The sequence below is a fragment of the Tachysurus fulvidraco genome, chromosome 15, assembly GCF_022655615.1.
Source record: "Tachysurus fulvidraco isolate hzauxx_2018 chromosome 15, HZAU_PFXX_2.0, whole genome shotgun sequence".
In the NCBI taxonomy this organism is placed as follows: Eukaryota; Metazoa; Chordata; class Actinopteri; order Siluriformes; family Bagridae; genus Tachysurus; species Tachysurus fulvidraco.
In genome coordinates this window covers 13,431,750-13,456,539 of record NC_062532.1, presented here as the reverse complement: position 1 = coordinate 13,456,539, position 24,790 = coordinate 13,431,750, and the positions used below count along the sequence as shown (strand labels likewise).

Below are 24,790 nucleotides of genomic sequence, written 5' to 3'. Positions count from 1 at the left end.
CTATCTATCTATCTATCTATCTATCTATCTGTCTGTCTGTCTGTCTGTCTGTCTGTTTTTCTGTTTTTATACTGCTTGTTATATTATTTGGGATGTATGTGTAATAATAAATATCACCACGAGGTGGCAGTGTCGTCGTTGCTGATAAAGAAGCGGTTCTGCTGCTGGTGGTTTCACCTTCTATTCATGTTCCAGCTTGATAAGCTTTCACTGATTCATCACACATACCCTTACTGTGACATATTTCCCACATGCCCAATTGCATAAAGATAAAACGGTTCAAGATAAAAGAAACTAACTCGTTACAAATTTCGAAAGTGATGCAGGTTACATGCAGAACCCATTATTGGAAAAACTACATTTCCCATAACGCACCGTGGCGCAGCGGCTGCCTGACGTTTTACGCTGCCGCTTTGCCCATCGTGGAGAATTGCCCAGCATCTTCTGACGGGGAGCAGCCTAACGCAGAGGAAAATGCACTGAAATAGACCAATTGTATTTTCTCTCTGTTGGCAATGAAAGAAAAGGTCTGGGACAATGTAGCTGTCGCCGTGAGCCGTGCCGGAATACGGGCCATTATTGTGAGCGAAATGCGGAATCTTAACCCAGAGAAATAATATATACACATATAGAAAATGAAGAAACAATTCAACCGAATGCGACAGCTCGCCAACCAGACTGTTGGCAGGTAAGAACGGTTTCCTTACAGCTGATCTGATGATATTTTTTGGTCTTCACATAAAGCTAAAATGATTGTGTTCAAGTTTGACTAGAAGCCGGTGTTTATTGGCTGAGGATGTGATTCTAATTCACACCGGTATTAGTGATTACGCAATGGAGCTGAAGCGCGTATCCACGCGTTACTGTGGCACCGGTAAGAAATACGGCACTGTGTTGGTCGTGTTGGTGTTTTCCTGGGTGTTTAGAATAATGCAGATGCGCAGTGACCTCAGAGATCTTCCAAAATCACATAGAAAGATGCTTTAAAGTGTAAAACAACGCACAGATCCAGTGTAGTGATTTTCTGTGTTACAGCTATATGGAGACATGGATAGGGAGCCACAGAGCTGTAATGCGCTCGGCGTCAGCTGTCCTCCATCTGATGCAGACGGTCGCAGTGGATGCGACGTGAGACATGGTTGCCAGATATTTGTGGCTGTTTTTCATTTTAATCACCATTTAAATGCGATGCAGATCACGACGAACTAAGATCGTGTAGCTTAAGAAGGATGACATAATTAAACACAACTTAGCATTAAGTTGCTTTCCCCCAGCGTGATTATTGTTCAAGGTTCATTTGAGAAGTGGTTCTGGTCAATCTGGCAACACGGGTCAGAGGCGAGAAAATGGAAGAGACGCAACGTTTCCATCACATCACGCATCAGTGTTGGGGAAAAAAGGAGGGGTCGGGCACAGAACGTCCATCAGCATAGTCTCTCAGGCATTTTTAGGTCATGTTTTAAAACAATATTAAGCTGCTAGGAATAAAGCAAAAAAGTAGGGAAGAAATTTCAGCCTTGATGGAGATGCTCCAGACTGCAGCATCCTTTTCAATTCCCCATCAGTTGTGATTTTTTCTTATGGAGAGCCATTCTAAATTGTTCTAATGGATGCAAAACCATGCATCAGTGCTGTGCTGGATTCTTCCGTGTTTGGTTTGTGTTTCACACCTCCCCCGCCTGAGCTGTTGTGGGAAGGAAGGAAGAAGCGTTCTATTCAGGATTAGGTGCGTGGGACCAGGTGTGTTCTGCACCAGCTTCTGGCATGCTGGGGGATTATACCACACAGCATTGTGGGTCATGATCTGAACATCCTGCTGTGCATGAGCTGGGTAGTCAAATGGCAGAACTTTTTTTTTTATCTGGAGTGTGTATCTTGATCTCACATTAATATTCTCCCCGTTTCTGTCGCTGGGTCCAGGGAGCGATGACGTTGGCCCGCTGGGGGACACTGTTCACAGCAGCACAGTAATGAGCAACAACATGTTCTTTAAACAGAAAACTGACCAGGCTCATTAATAAAAAGGTCAAGCCTGGGAGAACTGAGATTACTGTGGGAATTAGAGCTGATGCTGTCCTTTTACTGCACATCACTGACACAGACATCTCTTTATAAGAACTATTTATATAACTGACACTGGTTCTGTCCTTGCCCCTTGCCTATGTGACCTTGAGAGTCTTTTAGAGCTGTAGCAAATGTTACCGATTATATTTAAGTATAGTTCGCTCCAGATTATCAGCACCCTTCATTGTGGCTCCAGTTACAGCTAGGGATGAGTTAGATGACAATATTTTATTGATATGATACATTATGTCACATCTAATTCAGGAGAGGTTTTTAATAAATACAATTATTTTAAAAAAATGTAAAAAAAAATCTAAATAAAGGTGTTGCTGGCAGTTTGTGCCAATATCATCATACATATTGTGTATTGCAGAAATCACTATGAGAAACCTGATTTTTAAATTTTTTTTTGTCACATCACACACCCCATTTAAAGTTTAGATTTCTCTCAGATTTTCATTGTGACATGAAGCAATGGACGAAACCCTCATAGCTGATAGTGATCAAAGGTTCATGAGCATCCAGCTCGTTTGACTGGATGGAGCACATCCACACTCAGAGCGACAGATTCAGCCGCTGTATATCACATGCATACTGAGATTAATTACACAAAAGGTGCAAACTGTTATTGCGATAGAAATTATTTATGGAATTTCTCAGGTTACCCAAATAGTATGTGGGTGTGCTGCTAAATGTTTAAGCAATATTGCACAAGCAAAAGTGAGATTATATTGAATATCAGGCCTTGTGTCTGTGTCTGAATCACAGCCATGCCAATATTTTGTATCACAGTATAACGAATTGTAGCATAAGTGCAATGTTGCTATACAACAGCTCTATAAATAAGAACATAACTATCTTTTCAGTATCAATCTACAATATCAATAATTTCATTATTTTTGCTCAGAGAAGAGAAATTGATCCATGAAGCCACAGTCACTGATAGCTGGCTAGCTATCTCACAATGATTTGTACATTCCTGTAATAAAAGGCAATTGTGAAATTGGCTTTCCTTTTTCCTTTTACATCTTGATGAAATTTCATATTTCAAGTCAGAAGTTGAAAAATCTATTGTTTGTCATGGCCACTGATGTCGCTAACTCTACTGTAACTGTTTCAGTGGGACTGTTGCCAGAGGTGGAATTTTGCATGGCAAATACAGATGGATAGTAACAGTTAAATGTCTCAGTGCAGTTATACTAAATATAAGCACTTTTAAAACACTGCTCCTAGAATCAATTTAGTGGACCGGAACTGAGTTTTGTATAATTGTAATTCTGCATTTAGTGTTTTCCATCACGTGTCCCCGATCATCTGCAATGCACTGGGGTTCACTCCCACTGGGAAGAAAATTGCAATTTCCTTCAAAGGATATGTGTGAGTATGTCAGAGGGAAGGTTTGTGACTTTGCTTTGGCTCACAGTGACCTGACTGGTTGTGTCTTTTGAGGCCTTACTTTCATTCATGTGCTGTTGCTGGTGTTTGTGTGACTCCTGGGGAGGAACTGCAGTGTACTCATTCCCTCAGGAAGGGTGGCAGCCAGCGTCTTGTTTGGCTGGAGCAAAATGTGTGTGTGTGTGTGTGTGTGTGTGTGTGTGTGTGTGTGTGTGTGTGTGTGTGTGTGTGTGTGTGTGTGTGTGTGTGTGTGTGTGTGTGTGTGTGTGTGTGTGTGTGTGCGTGCGTGTGTGGATGAACTTGTTCACCCAAAAGGGCCTCCTCACACACTACAAGGGAAATCTTTTTTATTCACCCCACGAAACACCTTAGTTGCTAGATTCTTAAACTAGGAGGCAGATCGAGCTGAGAAATTGATAGCAGCACTAGACAAAATGACATTTTTTTTATTTTTCCTGCTTACACGTATTATCCTATTTTAAATAATTGGGGTAAGTGTAATATGGAAAAATCATGGTAAACTTGTTATGACACCCCAACCCCCACCCCAATTGTTTGGTCCTCTGAAAAAATGTGTAACAGTTAAGAATTCACTGTGGCTGCTATTTAGAAATTAAACTAATACATGTGTCTATCAGATGAACTTCAACAAAAAATTCTAATTGTTTTCAACCATCCTACTCACTTTAACTAATCCAAAAACTGCTTTTTGCAAATTCTTGACTCAGCATTATGTCTATATTTTCATTACAGTTTTCACCACAGCCTCTTTAGTCATCTAGTTGATGGCCATTTATCATTTTCGCAGCCATTGCTATGTGATATGGTGAAACTTTTGCCTCCGTCCTGCTCCAAACTCTAATTTATTTGTAATGTTTAATGTTTAATGAAACAAGCTTATTTTATTGCTTACATTATAGAAGCTAGTGATACAGTGGTTAACAAATATGCCTCACACCTTTGGGATTATGGGTACAATTCCCACCCCCACAATGTATGTTTTAAGTGTAAATGTACTCCCCATGTTTTATTGTACTCTTGTCTCCTCCCCAGTACAAAGCTTCTTTGTGCCCTGTGATGGTTTTTTTTTTCTAGAGGGTCTGAGTCCTCTGGGATAGGCTGCTAGTTCCCTGTGTGACATGTGTAGGATAAGTGAAACAGAAATGGATGAATGGATAGATAACAGTTACAAACAAATATTTTCTTGCCAGCCTTCCTTTTCTCCTCTCTGACGTTAATAAGAGACGAATGTGCAGTTTGACCTGTTAGCAAGAAACTCACAAAGATATAGTGTTAGATAGTGTGTTAATTGCAGAGGTGTGGTCCTTGCTCTGTGGCTACTCTGACTTCAGTATGCATGTTTACCAAAAGCCCACATTAAAACTGACTCCTGTTCAATTTGTTTTGTCCTAGGCATTAATTGCTTATTTACAGACAGAAAAATAAGTGTAGCTGTCATAATGCATATAAATTTCAATAAATTAGTGTGAAAAATTGACAGGCTTTGGCAGACATCATGTTTTGTGTATTTTCACTTGAACTTGCAGAGGTTTGTTTTGTGTTATATTTTTAGGCTTCTTTAGACATTTTGAGGGTCCCCAATGCCCCTTTTCTACCAAGGCAGTTTGAGTGCTGGTTCAGAGCCAGAGCCTAATTTAAAATCAGTTCTTTCTTTTTCGACACCCAAAGCACCATGCTCTGATCCAGTGGTTCATAAGTAGCACCAAAACATTGCTGCTCTAGACTTAAGAATCACTTGCGTCAGGGGCTGGGGGTGGGGTTACTGAGAACAAAAGACAAAAGAGAACGTTGTTAGCGCCATTTTTAAATTATTTTAAATCAAGATTTGGTGCATTTGGATGCCAATGTAGGTTCGCAAAGCCACGAGCATTAACAATAAAGCAACATCCGCCATTGTTGATGTTCTGTTTGGGTTTGCTTCGCTAACGTTGCTGTATAGCGTTGCATACAGTAAGACTTGGCACTGTGATGACTCTCTAGCCCATAGAAAGGCAAGCCGGTTCTTAGAAGGCTCACCAGTGGAACAAACTTCGAACCAGCACCAGCACTAGCTCTGAACCAGCACCCGGTTCTTTCTGGTGGAAAGGGGTCACAAGTGTAGCTTGTCACCCATCTTAGCTTTAAACTCAGTAAACGTGATTTGTGTCAGTAAAATGAATTGATCAGTGCCACTGAATTGCAGAATTACTCTTTAGATTAGGCTTGAGAATTTTCAGTGGTACATTTTTAGCATATGAATGTGTCAAAGGATCAGTACTGCCCTTTTATTCTGCCCCAACATTTAAAGAAATAGACAGCAGTAAAACATCATCTTTCAGATATATCTGATATGTCACAGGGACAGTATCTTTTTCAGCCATTCCAGCCACCTCTCTCTCTCTCTCTCTCTCTCTCTCTCTCTCTCTCTCTCTCTCTCTCTCTCTCTACTCTCTCTCTCTCTCTCGCTCTCGCTCTGCAGTGTCCTAGTTTTGAATCTGCCATTTGTGCCTCCTCTCTCTTCTCTGTTCATCCTCCTCCTCTTCTTCTTGCCTGTTCTCCTTCATTCTCATCTCTTCTCTTCTCCTCCCACACGGGAGGCTTGCAGGTATGCAATGTCAGCAGCAGCATGCAGTCCGTCATACACACCTGTGGGCTTCTCTGCATGGAAGTACTGATGGGATGCAGTCTGTTTTTGCAGTGGAAATACCCATGGAGACACACAGCTCCAAGGAAAACTAATGATTTGTAAAGCTGAGAAGTTATAACCTGCCTGCACAGTGCATGTTAGTTAAAGCAGTATAAGATTTTCAGTGTAATAGTAAGAAATGAGACACCACCCCAATGGTATTTTAATAGAACATCAGGAAATATTTTATTCCATAGCAGTTTGCTCTGAAAATGTTATATTCATTAAGCAATGAAACATCACAATTTTATCTGTTTATTAATTACAGATAAAGTAGAATTTTCTTGTTTTCACTGTCATTATACAGTAGCAGCTATAAACGTTATTCTATTAGCAGTGTCTGTTTGGGGTTTTTTTTCACAAATGTAGTTTGCCATGCTAATATGAACCCGCAAACCCTGTAATGAAGAATTTTGCAAAGTTGTAAAACTTATAGCATAACCTCTGTTACAAAGTGCTGGCACTGGAGACCCCTTATAAAATGCTCACAGCATAAAAAGTCCTCACATAAAACCTCATTATATTAGCAAATCCTTATTAAATAGGTGCTTATGTGAAACATTCATCATACAAAACACTGTGTAATTTGAAGATAATGTAAATAAATGTTCATGTTTTAGAACAAGTACATTAATTTACTCCTGTGCATAGCAGCTACTACTCTCCGTGCTGTTATTAAAATTATTTAACATATGACAAATCAGTTTCGAGAATGAAATAAAAGTCTAACCATTTATTTAACATGGCGGTTTCTAAATTTTTTCATAATTGCTGAATAGTTCTGTATTTTCCTTATAGAATACAAACGATCTAAAAGCATTTTTAAAATGAACTGCTCCCATGCACCACAAGGAATTTGACCTCTTGGCCATATATGAATATGAATCAACGCATTACTCCTGTAAAACATGATTCAAAGGTTTGCATATTTTTGCTGTGCAAATGCAGCATTATTACATGTGCTGTTCTGAGGATGTCTGCCACTACAGCTCTGCCTTTTTAAATATAAATCTGCAGATTTTCTCTAAAATAACATTTTATTTTTCATAATTTATTGAGAAGCAAATAAAGTCGCATGGAGTATATTTTAAGACATGATCCATTCAAAGGGTTGGCCAATGTGGCAAAAAAATATATCATGTGATATGACGTGAAGATAAACATCACAATATTTAGGCTTGCTAAGTAAACAGTGGAACCATATAAATTAAAAAACTGAAAGTTTTTATCTAACATTTACGATATATGAATGAGTAATCAGTTTAGAACAAAAATGTTTAATGCAAAGTAATCAGGCAGGGAGCAGAGGGTTCCAAGTAGAGTTTGTTTTACTTTAGGCAAATAAGGATGTATGCCAAAAGTGCCCCAAGTGTAAGTAGCCACAATTAAAGTGTTTTTAGTGGCATTTGGAAGCTAGGCCAAAAAATATATAACCAGTACTTGTCGTGTTTTAATTTTAAGCCAAAAGTTGAATTAAGTGGAAAGTATGAGCCAGAATTAGGCCATTACTCTATTTGCTATTAGGGCAGTTACTTGTTAGGTAACATTATGAAAACACTTGTAAGACTAAGAAACAAAATTTTTGATATAATCAATATCAGATCAGTATATCCCAGCCCTACAAATTAAAATGTTCATACACAAATTTAGTGAATTTTGTGTACCATTATGTACCATTTATTCTCATTCAAAGAAAGACATATTTTTGCCTTCTTTCACCTGTACATTGTTAGACATAGACATCCTGTCCCAAAAATGGAGGCCACAACAGAAGAATCATGTGACTGAATAGCTAGCAGAGGCATAGTTCTATTATATGGTGTTTTAACAACTTAACATGTTGTGTGCTGCCAATCCTCAGATGAGCTAAAGAAATCTGTCCATTGCTTATGTTTGACAAAACATACTAAATGATGGAAACTAAAAATTCTCTCCCATTAGTCCAGATCATTTACTTTTTTAGCCATGATGTCCATCTGGTTTTGCTTTTTCTACCAATTAGTTTTAAGCAGTCTGGAAACAGTACTTGAAACTACATGAATGATATGGGCCTGGAAGTCTTTTACTGTCAGTGATGCATGGCACAGACACTGTCTCACCCCCAGACACTCGAGTCCTTGAATAAGTAGCACTGTAAATTAACAATCACGGCAACATAGACATTCAATTTCACTTGGCACCAATATCAATTTCCATCCACCCTGAGCTGTTCTTCCTGTGCAAAGGCCAGTTCAGTCTTTCATTCACTTTTGGCTTTTACATCAATCTGCTACAATACTTTAGCTGAATATTCTGGTTCAAATCGATATGACTTTAGGACATTTTGGAAATAAAGGTCCTCATATTCATAGCAAATAGGCTACAGATAAATAAACCTAAGCTGTAACAAAAGAGCTTTAGGTATGTTGACTGGCTCAAACTGTATGATATAGTGTGGGAAAAGAGACTGTTCTTAATGCATGAATTTCAACAGAATCAAGTAAGTTTATTCAATATCTACATTACTGTGAAAGATATCTTGATTGTTATCATTGCAGCCATTCTAACTCTATCTAACAAATAACCTTCTTTTACTTCAGTGCCACAAGTGAAGTCATTAATCTTGATGGAATTTACCACGATCAATGGTTCAAATCATTGATAGCGTATTACACAGTCCATTAAGTATAGAGGAAGCATATTCCTTAGTATTATACAAGCAAGATATTGTATAATACGCGTCCTGACCCAACTCTAAATTATACATATACATTAAAGCATATTCTGTCAGAATCATTCAGAAGCCTGGTTTTTATAGTAAGAAAACATTTGTTTTTACTGTTTATGTTTGGTGAGTTAGGTAGCTGGCAAACAATTAACTCAGACAGAATGGTAAGCATGCTAGGTTGCTAACAAACTGATGATATACTGTACAGCACTTTGTAAACACATGGCTTAAATGAGTACTAAAAATCTGTACTGAGTTGCATTTACAAGGTTGGCAAAACCAGGTTTAACTACTTATTTTCATTGTTAGCCTTTCAGACTCACTGTGATCATGCCTAGAGTTGTAGTTTTATTACAAAAACAAGGTGCAAACAAATCCAATGGTAAACAAGATCCAAAAACTAACCAGTACAAAATTAGAAAGCACAGCAGAAATACAAAGGCTAAGTAACATCACGAATCAAAAGAAACTAAACATATGCCTTGCAAAGAGAAATTAACACAAAAGCTTTTAAAAACCATTAGAAATAAACACTTCAGTAGGAACAGGTGAACTCAATTAAAAGTCAGGAGACTGAGAGCATGGGTGCACCAGAGGCTGTTGGGAGTAGTTCACAGCATCCATATTTGTCACTTTGAAACGGGATTATTAAGTTGCGCACAACAGTGAGCAATTAAACCAAATCACAAATAACATCAAACGCAAACTAATAGATGTGAAAGCACCCTTAATTACATCTTGAACAAGATAAGCAAACTCAAAAAACATGTCATGTTTATCGAGTAATACAGTGAGGATATCAAATAGCAGATTAAGTTCTATCACTATATATCTCATTTTATTAAGCAAAGCGTTATGCCAATTTCTGACAATACCGAAGGAGATAAAAAGCATACAGGCCTTTAACTGTGGAACTTTCCAGCATATTTACTAGAAATACCTCCTGCTCTATTTCCATCTGCTGCAGTGCACATGCTCATCCTCCTGTCTGAAGTAATACAGTACCTTCTGTTGTGCTGTCAGCAGACAGAAAAGTGGAGAAGGCTTCAGATGCCGCAGGTGAATTCAGCCTTTATATCCCCATGTCTGGCTCAGCTCAGACAATGGGGGAGATAATAAACAGTGCACAGTCTTCCCTTACAAAGTCACACTGAACATAAACATGTCCAGAGACATGTTTAACACTCATCCAAGAGGATGAAGTGGAGAAAGGGGAAGGTAGGATAGGATAGGATAGGATAGGATATAATAGGATAGGATAGGATAGGATAGGAAAGGATAGGATGGAAAAGGATATTTTTCGTTTGCTGTGTGGGTGTGTAGTGTGAATACTTATCATGACAGATGAGTTTTCTGAGTATTAAAATTTCTTTCAGCCATTTTATTACCCATTAACAGTATATTTAAATACTATATTTGTTGCGATAGGGCTAAATAGAAAAGAATATTGGAATTTTAAAAAGCTATGAAATTTATAAATAAACCTAAGCACTCTCCACAGGTTCATGCTTAAGATTCATTTATCCTGTCCTTAATTAGCGGGTGGATCAATAAGGGTTGTGAATCCTTTCTCCAGCATGTTCCCACAACCCTGTGAAAGCCAGCTGTGGAGAGATCTGAATCAGGATATCCTTGAGACCCTGTAAACCTGAGCCATCTGTGCCAGCGGGGACACCTACTGCTTGATAGAGAAATCGGGCTGACTCATCTCTTTCGCACCGCACAACTGGAACACTGAATGAACATGAGCTCTCAGCAAACCTCATTTGTGCACTTGACAGCTTCAAAGGGCATACAGTTGACCTCTTGTTCCTGGGCCCACAATAATGGCTGTGCGCCAGATTCTTAGATGTGTTTTGTTTTGTTTTTAATTATATAACCATCTTATGAAGACCCTGGTGCAGGTGTTGTCTAAATTAAGAAACTTTTTAATAGCTGAGGGGAATGGGGATGTTTTTACTGTTGCACCATTATTTTTAGTATAAACACTTTGGTTACAGAATAGATTCTCATCCTTGGAGTTGCAAACACACAAGGTGAAGATTTAGTCAATGATTTTTTTTTCTAGGTAAAGTTGTTATTGCATTCTTTCTTATCATCCACTCAATTTGGAGCTCAACCCCCTTTTCATGAGAATCATGGCATTCACTAAATTCCAGGGCTTTCGTTAACATGATGTAAATTGGGCGTGTTTCTGGAGGTCTTGGGAAAACGCCCTCTTTCAAAAAAAGAAAGAGCATACCTACGATGGATAATGAAGCACAAAACAGTCATACTGTCACGATGTGACACGGTGAGACAAAGATGAGTGAGGATCCAAATGCAGTTTAGAGGTTTTTACTAAACAAAACACAAACAAACAGGCAGGCAACGCGGAACAAACAGGAAACGGGAACATGGACATGCACACACCAACAACGACCAACAACATTGAAGTGAACAGACAGAGTATATATGGTGAACGAGAACCAATCACAAAACAGAGACAGACAAGGACTAGGACAAAACACCTGGGGAAGAGAATGAATGTAATTAGTGTCCATGGTAACAGATAGGTGGGCGGGGTCAACAATTAACATCAGGGAGAGACGGCAGACAGAAACAAGGGGAAAACACAGACAGACGCATTACAGAGCCCCCCCCCTACGAGCGGCTTCCAGACGCTCCCAAGTCCACAAAACCCAGTTCAGGCGGGTGGAGCGAAGGCGCAACCAGGGTGGGAGGGCGGGTCGGGTTTGTGTAGTGGTGGCGCCCGCTGAGCAGGAGGCCGGGTGGCGCCAGCCGGGCCGGAGGCCAGGGCGGCGCCGGCAGAGCAGGAGGCCAGGGCGGTGCCGGCAGAGCAGGAGGCCAGGGCGGCGCCGGCAGAGCAGGAGGCCAGGGCGGCGCCGGCAGAGCAGGAGGCCAGGGCGCAGCCGGCAGAGCAGGAGGCCAGGGCGCAGCCGGCAGAGCAGGAGGCCAGGGCGGCGCCGGGAGAACAGGAGGCCAGGGCGGCGCCGGGAGAACAGGAGGCCAGGGCGGCGCCGGGAGAACAGGAGGCCAGGGCGGAGCCGGTAGAACAGGAGGCCAGGGTGGTGCCGGAGGCAGAGCCAGAGACCAGAGCAGGACCGGAGACCAGGGTGGTGCTGGAGGCGGGGCCAGAGACCAGAGCAGGACCGGGGACCAGGGTGGTGCTGGAGGCGGAGCCAGAGACAAGAGCAGGACCAGAGACCAGGGTGGTGCTGGAGGCGGAGCCAGAGACCAGAACGGAGTTGGCAGCCAGAATGGTGCTCTGGGCCTGTGAACAGGGACAGGAGGTAGAAGGGCTGGCAAGTCCAGCGAAGCAAAACACAGGAAAACAGAAACATGCATAGGTTCAGGCCAGGCAGAGAGTTCAGGTAGTTTGGGTGTCATGATGTCGACCGCGTTCTCTGACTCAGTCATTTCGGTCGACCCGGCCGATTCGGCTGGTTCCGTCGGCTCGGCCGGTTCCATCGACCCGGTCGGTTCGGCAGGTTCCATCGACCCGGTCGGTTCCGTCGACCCGGTCGGTTCGGCAGGTTCCATCGACCCGGTAGGTTCGGCAGGTTCCATCGACTCGGTCTGTTCTGTCGACCCGGTCGGTTCGGCAGGTTCCGTTGACCCGGTCGGTTCGGCAGGTTCCATCGACCCGGTCGGTTCCGTCGACCCGGTCGGTTCGGCAGGTTCCATCGACCCGGTCGGTTCCGTCGACCCGGTCAGTTCGGCAGGTTCCGTCGACCCGGTCGGTTCCGTCGACCCGGTCAGTTCGGCAGGTTCCGTCGACCCGGTCGGTTCGGCAGGTTCCATCGACCCGGTCGGTTCCGTCGACCCGGTCGGTTCCGTCGACCCGGTCGGTTCGGCAGGTTCCATCGACCCGGTCGGTTCCGGCGACCCGGCTGGTTCCGGCGACCCGGCTGGTCCATCTGGCGGCTTAGGGATGCCGGCCGCCCGAGCCGACCTCATCGGGGTATCCGCCAGTTTGGAGACCAGCCGGTTAGCACGGACCTCAGCCGAGCTCGCCGGTACGGTAGCCATGGGAACTGGCTCAATCACGGGTGTGCACGGGACGTAGGCAAAACAGGAGTTCTGCTGGATCCATTGGAGGTTGGTCGTTCTGTCACGATGTGACACGGTGAGACAAAGACGAGTGAGGATCCAAATGCAGTTTAGAGGTTTTTACTAAACAAAACACAAACAAACAGGCAGGCAACGCGGAACAAACAGGAAACGGGAACATGGACATGCACACACCAACAATGACCAACAACATTGAAGTGAACAGACAGAGTATATATGGTGAACGAGAACCAATCACAAAACAGAGACAGACAAGGACTAGGACAAAACACCTGGGGAAGAGAATGAATGTAATTAGTGTCCATGGTAACAGATAGGTGGGCGGGGTCAACAATTAACATCAGGGAGAGACGGCAGACAGAAACAAGGGGAAAACACAGACAGACGCATTACACATACAGGTAGATTTTATATTTTATATCTATTATGCTTTATTATCTTACAGTTAAGCTATTTTCAAAAACAAATAAACAACCAAAACTACGGTTAGGTTTAGGGTTAGGGTTAGATTGTCAAATATGCCACGCCTGTTTGACGCAATATCTGTTACGCTGTTCTGAAATCTCTGGAAATAAGTGCATCTCTGAGATTCACAGTGGCACTTTGGCCTGTCATGCTAATTAAATTTCATCACGATAATCATTGTTCCTTAAAGCTATTGGACAAATGAGCAGAATAGCAGTATCAATATCTTAATTAATATCAAATAAACATCAAATGTTTATTTTGTCACATACACTACCACACACAGCAGGATATGTTGACAAATGCTTTTCAACTGTCCGTGTCAAATTGAATAAAAATACTCTAAAATAGTTTAGAAAATAAAAATAGAATTCCTTATACAAGCAACGGGAAAGTGTATATATATAAATATTTATAAAATATATTTCTGAATTTCTAAAGTACATTTGGGTGGATTTAATGCACCACATATTGAATATTGTACAGTATTGGGTGTAATTCAGAAAAGGCCAAAAAAAAAGTCCAAGCTCTATTCCTATGTGTTGGACATCAGGAAACTTATTAGGTACTCTAGGAATTACTCTTTTCTTTTAGAGCAGCCTTAGTCGTTCAGAGCTGTTCAGAACCATGATATTGAGCTTTCATTAAAATAAAAGAAAAATATTGTAAATTGTTAAGCTGTGTGTTTATAGCTAGTATTATGTAGCTGTCTTAATAGTACTGTACAAGTACCTCTTATAGCTACCTCTTCAGCGGCCCTGATATTAAAAGATTAATTAGAGACTCCTGTGAGATAACGGAACAATACGTATGTAGCCATGGTCCTAAGACCTGAGTTGAAGACAGCCTGGCAGTTGAGAGTATTCGTGTTACCTATTCTTCTCTACCATTAGCAAAGTTGTCACCTTGGGACCATGTCCCTTAACCTGAAGACAGTGCATATCCTCATGCGCATCAGTAAATTAAAGTAAAGTAAAGTAAAGTAAAATCCTCATGCACACCTTACCAAGGTGTGTCTAATAAGGTCAAATGCCATACCTTTTTGAAACAGAGAATCATTCAATATGTTAATCCTGCTTCCTGATGAGGATGAGAATCATTCAAGATCCCAATACTCTTAATCCTTGAAATACCATGAGATGCTATCAAACACTTCTAATTCATTTAAAGTAGCCTGGAAGTAGCCTGCAAGGCAAGCGATAACAGATTTGATAAAAAACTATGTGCCCATATTACTTCCATTTCTGGATTTGCAATTTTTTGTGATTTTTGCAGCCTGAAATGCTTGATTTGGCAGCTTTTTGTTTTAAAATTTGTGATGCAACTTTAATACTTTTTTGTGTACACATTTTGGCAAAATTGCAAGCATAGGATTCATATGTTAACAGACTTATGTAATTACTTTCTGTGATTGCTGTACTCCTGTTTGACACACATGAATCAGACTTTTTGGGTGAATGCATGTTGTGATGATTACAACACACTGTCTTGTGGTAATCTGTGGTAATTTTGCTTGATTTTGCGTTTATTTCTGCAATGACAAAATCGTGAAAACCTGGACAGACTCATTTCTACAGTATGTTTTTCCGTTCACTGATGTCGCATCCATCAGCTCAGGGATTCCAGAATCGGTCCAGAAAGTTCTGGAAGCATGCTAGTTGGTGAATTGTTCAGCTCTATATTGCACTAAGGTATCAGTGGGTATACAAGTGTGTGCATGGTGCTCCATCCTGGGTATATTCCCTCCTCATGCCCAGTGTTCCCAGAAGAGGCCTGGATCCACCTCAACACTGACAGGGATAAAGACATTACTGAAGATGAATGAATAAATACTACTGATACCTTTTGGATGGGAACATGGTAACTCCTGTTATAAAACCTCCTGGTGACTCAGTATGGCAGTGGGAATCAATTGAAACTGTTTTGCAATGCGAGCTCTTTGAGGTTTTTATTTTGTCTGCAAGCCTAGCTCTTTCATTAGCTAATAGCTAATGGAGAATGAAGCTTCAGATTAAATATGTGGTTAGAGATTTATTTAGTAAAGTTTCCATCACATGCTGGCACTAAAAAGTTTTCACTAAAAAGAAGCTTAGTGGAAGAACTCCGGACTCTGTGGTGTCAAAACACCAAGCAAATAGGTTAAAATAAAAACACAAACAAATGATGTGGTCATGCATGTAAACAATCAGGAAGTTGAGGTGTTAACTTGCATTGTGCAAAGGGAACTGATGGCGTAACTTTAACTACAGAACACAGAAGGGATGGGCAACATTTGTTTGGATTTTTAATTTAGCAAATCTTTACAATTAGCTTGAACTCATTATTAGTTTGACATTATACCTTTATTTGTTTAAATGGTGCATACTGTAAAACTACAGCTAGGAGCTAAATATAATTTTAAAAATGTTGACTATAATTCTTCATTTATTTAATTCCACTAATTCAAATGAGGCTTTAAATTCATATTTTACAGGATTATTCAGCTGTAAATGCTCTGACCAAAAAGAGAAGTACAGGCAATAAACACACCTGGTTCCACTGCACACTTCATGCATTTTTATTAGTGAATTGCTAAGTGAGTGTGTCATGTATATGTGTATTGAGCACTGCAATGAAATTAACTTCATAAATGAAGAACAAATAAATGCAGATGCTAGTTTTATGTAAGACTGCATCTTTAAAAGTTTAAACATGGATTAATGCTGCTATAGGTGTGATGTTTATAGTAATTTTATCCAAAACTTTCAACCAACCATTTTCAGCAGACCATCTCTAATAGCTACATCAGTTAAGCATCGTTGTACATCAAGCTTGTACATTAATGGAAGTTATTTGTAGAAATCTGGTGGCAGAGCTTGTAATATAGTGGTGTATGCAACTGTTAACTGTTCATCATCTGTGAGCTTTGCTTACAACTATTGTTCGGATTATTTTTTTTGTACATTCTTTTCTTTCTCAAACTTTCTGAAAGAAACAAATCCCAGATTTTAAATGTAGTCTCAGATTTTTGTACTCGACTGTATGACAGTAGCACATTTAATGTTACGATTGCATGCCAAAATATTACAAAGGACCATAATCTTATAGTACTGCCTAGATAGATAGATAGATAGATAGATAGATAGATAGATAGATAGATAGATAGATAGATAGATAGATAGATAGATAGATAGATATCATTAGCACTGGACTATTTTGAAACATTTAAATACACCCTCTTACTGTTCTTTATGTTGGTAAAACATTGTTTTCCACTCTAAAAAGTATTCAGAACATATTTCCAGTCTGAAAAGTGTCACCATGAACAAGAATCTGATTCTTTATCAGAAGCTTTATTTTAAGATGCTTTGTGAATATCACACCTGGTCTGATTTCTGCAGCTTAATTATTTTTGCCTCACACTCATGAATCACATTGTCTTCATCCTATCTTGGCCTACAAAATGTCTGGTTTGGTTGCCTGGAAACCATGCACTTTTTAAAAAGTAGTTTTCTTGCTCCTCTGCAGAACACCACCTACATGTTTTTGATAATTACAGCCTGCTATTCAGGAGAGCTGAAAGGACAAGTTATAAAATAAAGGCTTTTGATCTAAACTCAATTTCTAATTGAACTGTGTTTGTTTCTTTATTCCAATGAAGAACGTGAACACATTTCAAAAGTACTTGGTATGATTTGTTTTTAAGATATCGTTGGGGAATTACAGCTGGGACTGCTGCTGTGGGTTTAGGGAGCACTTTATTGGCAGGTACAATTTATGCTTGGATGGCATGTGCCTAGAATCTAGAAATCTAGAATTTAGAAATGTGTACCAAAAATAGAGCAGTTTCAAAAGTCTTACACTTTCAGTGACCCATAAACTAGATCCATAAGTGTAACGATTAAGTGCTTTGGCATATGCTGTATCTACTGAGATGCTCAACTTGTATGATGCAGCAATCTATAATATACCAGTATAACTCTTTTCAGGGGCTTGTTTTTGTTCTTTTTTTATACCATAGTGCTGTGGTATGTGTTTAATCCCAATTTTCCAGTAGATGTTGATTATTTGAATTTTATATTTTATGATTGTCCGGTTTTATGTATTATAATTTCTACAATACAACTCCAGAAAAATGAATTGTTGATACGGTTAAGCTTTTTTGCGAGGTGATGCTTGTATAGTTTTTTGGAAGGAGTCTCCAGTGTCAGTGATATGTAACAGAGGTGATTGTAACAGAATGACAGTTTATAGCGGTTACAATACGCAGTAACAGGAAGTAATTTGTTTGTGTTTTTCACAACATTAAACATAAATGGATACAAGTATGATGTGTTATTATGAAATAAAGGAAGCATTGTTCGCATTGGAAAACTGTTTTTTATGGTAATGGATCATATCAATTGTGTGTGTGTGTGTGTGTGTGTGTGTGTGTGTGTGTGTGTGTGTGTGTGTGTGTGTGTGTGTGTGTTGTTGAATTGTTCTTGCATAATTGTCAGTGGTGAATAAATTTTCAAGACAATTAAGTCCTCCTATCATTTCCTCCTATCCTTACAGCAGCCTGGTCATGGTGGAGTGTTTTAGTGGGTTTTATGGCAGATGAAAATGAACTCGGTAGAGAAATATTATAAAAGCAGGTCCTACATGAAAACACCTCCCAGCTCTACGCCAACGCTGCAGGCCTCACTCTTTCTCTCCCAGTATGATCAGGATATAGCAGATCTGTCTGTATATGCACGAGTGTGTGTGGGTGTATAAGCTCGGCATGATGAAGTGGCATGAACAGTCTCTTCGGGTCAGATCTGCTCAGTTGGGGTCTACAGCATGCAGGAGGAGGAGCAGGTCCACCAGCTCGGTGGCTCAGCACCACACGCCAACCTAGATTCTGTTTCATTCATGCGTTATTATGCACATGTGCATTATTCATGAATTCATCTATGTTTAGAGGTAAAATGTCAGATTAAATATATCTGATATTAAACTGATGTATGGCTCAGTGATTTATTTTCACTGGGAATATAGAGACAAGAGGCCATGCAGCTGATAGTGATGCAAAAAAGTGGCTTGGGAAAGGAAAGAAAAAATATCTGTTTACTATCAGGTTCTTTTTAAAGGGAGGAGTTAAATAGGAAGTAAAGGAAACATGGAGAGTAATGCATTGCTTAATGAAGAGCAAAGGCATTGTCCCAATATGGTGTTGCACAAACCAGATGCCGCATTTATACTGTATGCTGATATCACATACTACACAAAAAAAAGACTTGTGCATAGAAAACATCTGTGTATCTTTGACCTAAATGTAAGTATGAACTCAGGATAAAAATCTGAGCACTGAAAGATTAGTTGAGTTCAGCTTCACTCAAAATTGCAAATAATTACCAAAAGCTATTTGAGAAACACTTATCTTGTAGTAATTTGCATTGTACCATCTGGCCTTTTCTAATTCTATTCATTCCTTCAACTGTGATAATGTTAGAGTGAAGCAAAAATGGCAGTTCAGTTATTATCTGATATTTGGGGAAAAGCAATAACACAGTGCTAAAGTTATTTTTGTTTTCATTTATAAAGGAGACTTTCTCAACACTTTGATTAAAAAACTACTCAGGGACTGTTACTCATTTAGATATGAGCTTATCATTGTCCAATGAACAGAGATGGTTTTCAGAACTGGATTAGTACCAAGGCCACATGTGGTGTTAAATGACTGGATGTAGATGTAAATTTTTCTGTTATTTATGCATTGCAAGAATTCTACTTGTGCTATTGGCATTGCTCTCTTCCCATACCATAACAGTGCCAATGCAGACAAGTGTTTCCATGGAAACGCTATGAAGTGATACAGCAAACACTCATGTATTTGTTACATCAGCCTTGATATTTATACATTGCGGGTTCAACGTTACCAACTGCAGCTTCATGCACATCAGGTTTGTGTGTGCGTAAATTGTGTAAAGAGACAGTGAGTGACAGATATGGCACAGTATTGACTTAAACACTGTTCATAAAAGCCTTTACATATACTGTATCTAATAGTTGTGAGCCATCCATCCTCTCCCTCTCTGTACACACCAGCGTCATTTCCTGTTTGCCAGCCAGCTTTTGTTAGCACATAGTCTAATATGTAAACGGAAATTCCTCCCTTTAATCCCTGTGTGTCCACTATTCAAGTGGCAATTGTTGCAATAAATTGAGCTCCGGTTGAGTATCAGCATGACTCTGACTATCTGTCTATTGTATTAGCAATGGCTAATATCATGGCCTCTATGCCTGTACCTTACTTGTCATATTCAGGCCTGCGAAGATAACCTGACTCATTTACATGATTCTATAGTTTCATGATGGTAGGAGATTTAGAATTTATGCTAACATGTTATTGCACTAAAAAAAAGCGAATTGTGGCTTCTTGCAGCCTGTTTGTCTTCTAGGCTGTCTTCTCACCTATCCTGTTGGCTGCATGTGGCCCAGCTCTTTAAAAGGCGGCCTCTTATTAGGTCACATCTACTCAGAAATGCCCCACTTCCCATGACTATATCCTCAAGTCTTGGCGTGCTATCTGGGACAATAATCGCTGACATTATTAAAGCTCATTTCCTCACTCCCAACCAATGTGCATAATCTTGAAGGTAGGAATACAAGCCTGTAAAATATGAGTAGCCTGATGATATATTTGGTATGGCTTTCAGCTTCTAACTGACAACAGGGTAGATTCCCAGCTAAAAATTTGCATTTGCTATTGATTGTGAAGAAAAAAAAAACAATATGCAATCCCATACGTTTTATTGCTGACTTTACAAGGCTCTGCTTAAACCTTAATGGTGACTCAAACAAGGCGGAAGAAATAGGGAACAGTAACAGATGGCAGAATTGCTGCTGACACTACCGGCTTTTGGCTCCAGATCGGTGTCTTGATGGCGTTCCTGATATAAGGATGCCAAAAGTACGCCTATTCTTCTCCTCAGTTACAAAAGTCTTACTTGGCCTTTAAATAAATGCAGCATAATGGCTATTACGCAGACTGGCCATGTTGCTGTGGGCCAGCTCATTACACAATACCCGGAAAAGAGCAAAAGGAGGAAGGAGTTAGAAAGAGTGGATTGAGGTTGTGCTTGCGTGTTTGTTTTTTATGAATTAGAAATCAGTGTTAATTGCACCACTGTGTATAGAAGCAGAGGCAATAAATAGTTTTTTAAGATTGCACTGCTTTTTGTTAGCGTTTTGGATATTCCTTCCCAAGATGGTCAGTGAGTCTGGCCCAAACCCAGCAAGCAGTATTGCCAGCAGGAGCACCAGGTCATTCACATGAATCATCAGTGCTCTGTTGCCAGTTTGTTTGTATTTATCTGTAATGGGATTTTGCAGAATTTAGACTGCTACCCCCGCGACCCGGCCCTGGATAAGCGGTAGAAGATGGATGGATGCATGGATGGATGGATGGCTTTCAGCAGCATACCTTCTAGTCTGCATGTAGTGCATCTTACATATTTATCGACTTGAAACATGAGGCAGTCAAAATGTCTAAGATGGGAAAATTAGGATCTTGACTCAGCAATTGCCTGTGTGAAGGTGTCTGAGGCACTGACTGGCACATTCTCTCAGAATACTTACATAGGTCACAAGCATTTAACAAGGTCTGTTTTCAGATTGCAAACCAAAAAGGTGCAAAAATTATATATGGAAATGTAGCCATACTGTTAAGTCAGTGTTAAGAGAGAGTAGTTGAGTGGCTACTCTTTTAAGAGTCCCTGAGTCTATATAAGGAAATCATTGAGTAGGAAGTAGGAAATCATTTGTGTTCATGAAGTCATGCGTGTTCAAGTATGTGCATATCTACTGCTGTTCGCCAATCTATAAGATATTTGCTATGCACATTCACATATTCTATCTTTTAAAAAAAGACGTTTCAGAATCTCTTTGAGAACGTACTGCTCTCTTTCTTTGAGAACATATTGCTGTTGCTTTATTTTCTTTATAAATTTCTTTTTTAATCAAGCTCCACACTCTCTCCCTAAACAGTGTCACTGTTATCTCAAATCAGAACAGGCTATGGGAGTTTACATGTTAACATATTAGCTTGAGAAACGCAGTGCCAAAACTTAAAGCTGCATTAATAAAGCACTTCAAATCCCTAGGAAGTTACAACAATGATGGAATGTCAGTGATGGACCAGAATATAACATTGTCCCAAATCTGACAAATATGTGTACAATACACCAGTGATAATACCACACACATCTTCCCCGATGTCATTATCTAGTACCTCTTAAAATAGATGAAATATGAAGCAACACATACACACAAACACACAGCAACTGCTTGTTCAAGCAGCCTTTCTCTGCTGATATAATCTGGAGGGCACAGGATTCAGAAACACATCTAGATCTGCACAAAGTTATGTGATCTTCACAGCACAACAAGAGCTTCAGACATGCCACTTTCAAGTCAAACCAGTAAAAAAAATGTTTACATTATGTTCAGCTTTGTTCCGCTAAATGTTTGAAAGGCTCATGCAAATACAGTGTCTTCAATAAATTTCATTTAGTGTGCTTTCAGAATGCTTAAATCAAACATGTTAATCGAACGTTTTAGTCAATTTAAAAATGGGAACCTAAGGTGAGTACCAAATGTGTTGTATTGACATGACCATCATATGTATAATATAATATTTTTGAATGGTACATCATTACAACCCTGTAGATTGAGTAAACTTGATCAATCCAGGCAAAACTAGTCATACTTGCTCTTTATAAACATTTAGTTCACATGTTCTTATCAGATTATTGACAGCTTCTGTCTAACCATAACAAATATTTGATGTCCCAGACAAGACGTGTTGTTTTCTATTTTCATTTGGAGACATGACTTCTGCTGTGTGTATGTGAAAGGGTCATGGTAGTAGACTAAGGCTCAGTGCAGACACTTCTTGAGCAGAGAGAGAAAGTGAGAAACAAACCCTCATAGCCAATCTAACGTCCTTTTGACACGTGTAATGTCACACTCTCCATGGTACAAAAGCTGGGAAGTGAGAACCGATCTGAATGTGTATTGAACAGTCATTGGGGTCACACTAGGTTCTCACAAGTCTCAATCCCAAGAGCTGGCTCATTTTGCTTACTAAACATCCTGTGTTGTTCCCATGGCTGCATGACTTCACTCTAAAACACTGAAGTCATGAGAGTGGGTGTGGTAGGACCCTACAGAGTTAATGATGATCCTTTTAAAACCCCAGATGGGTCATATCCCAGGGTGAGAAGTGATGTATTCTTGACCAGAGCCAGTGAACAGGAGGGTGGAGACCACTGTCCACTTGATTCTGACGCACAATATTATTGCTGAATATCTTCCAGGTCATGAGCAATCTTGTTAGAACTGATCGCTCTATCTATACACAGAGCAGGGCCAATGACAGGGTTTAGATATGTAATGGAATAATTAATCACATATGATGCATATTAGTGGTCTAAATACTTATTGAGTTAAAATGAAGTACTGGAAACACATACAGTACCATGAATCTCAAGGTGGATTCTTCAGCTTGTTTTTCTTAAATTATTTATGCTTTTCTTCCCTTCCACCCTGATTACTCCACTCTCTCCACCTTACAGGGCAGAAAAAACAGAAGTATTAAGTGAAGATCTACTACAGGTAAGCCATTCTGTTGTCTTATCCTATCTTCGATTACTGTATACTTTGTGTCTTTTCCGGTTATATCAATATGAGCTGTGTAATATAGATTTTTTTTCTCACATAAATATGTGTGCAGCGTGTATTCGTGCATGCATGTGGTGCTGGATGACTCATTCGACAGGTTTGAGTGGGTGGATTGTTGGGTGGCTGGGTCTGTGCACCTCTTCAGCGATGTTTGTGTGTAAATCAGGTGGAGAAGCGTCTGGACCTGGTGAAGCAGGTCTCCCACAGCACACATAAGAAGCTCACAGCCTGCTTGCAGGGACAACAAGGGGCTGATGTGGACAAGAGATCAGTCAAATCACCTTCGGTGTGTTGCGTTGATATGATACAAAACAAAAGTTACATTCTATTAGATAAATATCCTGTAATGTTGTGGAATATTATACAAGACAAGTTAGTTCAGGTTATCTCATATATTATAACAACTATATACACTCATTAACCATTAAAAAAAACTTTAACATATCTGTTATTAGGGATATTGTCTGATTATAGAAATGTATCAGAACGAACACCATAATATAAATTGTGGTTTCAGTTAATGCCAGAACTAACGCCCGGGCTTCTATTATAGAAAATGAATCACTGTATTCTGACACACAGATGCAAAAAAATTGACTGTGCTGTGTTATAAGAAGATTATAACAGAATATCTAGCACTATATATACGGCATAACATTCGGGTTTGCCTTTTTTCTTCTTGTCTCTTATCAGAAAAAGTTGCCCCTGACCACATTGGCTCAGTGTATGGTAGAGGGAGCTGCAGTATTAGGAGACGATTCTCTGCTAGGGTAAGACCTTATGGCGTGTTTTTATTTAAAACAGTACCGATATTCCCTGTTTAAACTTAGCCTTTACCATGTTATGTTCCTGGGTTTTTCTCACAGTAAGATGCTGAAGCTTTGTGGGGATACTGAAGATAAGCTGGCCCAGGAGCTCATTGTCTTTGAGCTCCAGATGGAGAGAGATGTGGTGGAACCTCTCTATATCCTGGCTGAGGTAAACTTATCTCTTTCTCAATATAATATGAAATCAGATTAAAGAGAATCTTTAGTGTTTTGATATTTGCAAGACGGGGAAACCCTGAATGGGACATCAGTCTGTCACAGAACATCACACACAATCATGCACTCATTCAAACCTTCAGTAATCCATGGAGGAAAGCCACAAAGACATGTGGGAGAACATGTAAAACTCTGCACAGACAAGAACCTGATTATTTTATTTATTTTATTTAGGTGGACATTCCCAACATACAGAAGCAAAGGAAACATCTAGCCAAGCTTGTTTTGGACATGGATTCGGCACGGACACGGTACGAGTTTTTTTTTTTTTTAAAAAGCTTGTATTATTTATTGGTTTGTGGTCTCACTGTGACCTTTATTTTCCCTGCCCATAGGTGGCAGCAGTCATGCAAGTCCTCTAGTCACCCTAGCAATCTTGCCCCAGCTGGGGCAAAAGCAGACTCACTCCGAGAGGAGATGGAAGAGACGGCCAATCGCATGGAGATCTGCAGGGTATCTCACACATCCTTTTTTTTGTTATATTTTATAATAAAATGCTATCATTATTCACATTGTTTAAAATGCTTCCCCTCTATGTAAAAGCAATAAATAAATGATCAGATGATAAAATAATAAAAATAAATTCATGAATAAAGAAGCACAGTAAGACCACTAGTGATAAAAATGTGGACTGTTAATGGACTTTTAATTAATTGCTAATTTTGGGGG

At 39.9% G+C, this 24,790-nt stretch overlaps 1 protein-coding gene across 19 annotated transcripts in view; it reads left to right on the top strand.

Annotated features, from left to right (window-relative positions):
• Positions 1–287: 287 nt before the first annotated feature.
• The window catches only part of arhgap44a (Rho GTPase activating protein 44a), a 39,951-nt gene continuing 15,448 nt past the window's right edge, over positions 288–24,790 (top strand). For 7 of the 19 annotated variants that reach the window (XM_027141643.2, XM_027141642.2, XM_027141638.2 and 4 more), the window contains exons 1-7: positions 294–688; positions 22,973–23,012; positions 23,245–23,364; positions 23,772–23,848; positions 23,945–24,056; positions 24,296–24,372; positions 24,457–24,574. In XM_027141643.2, the coding sequence (XP_026997444.2) occupies positions 636–688; positions 22,973–23,012; positions 23,245–23,364; positions 23,772–23,848; positions 23,945–24,056; positions 24,296–24,372; positions 24,457–24,574 (597 nt within the window). In that variant the 5' untranslated portion in view covers positions 294–635. Of the gene's footprint in view, positions 689–22,972; positions 23,013–23,244; positions 23,365–23,771; positions 23,849–23,944; positions 24,057–24,295; positions 24,373–24,456; positions 24,575–24,790 lie in introns of all 19 variants that reach the window. The other 12 variants (XM_027141629.2, XM_027141635.2, XM_027141632.2 and 9 more) reach the window with 7 other exon arrangements.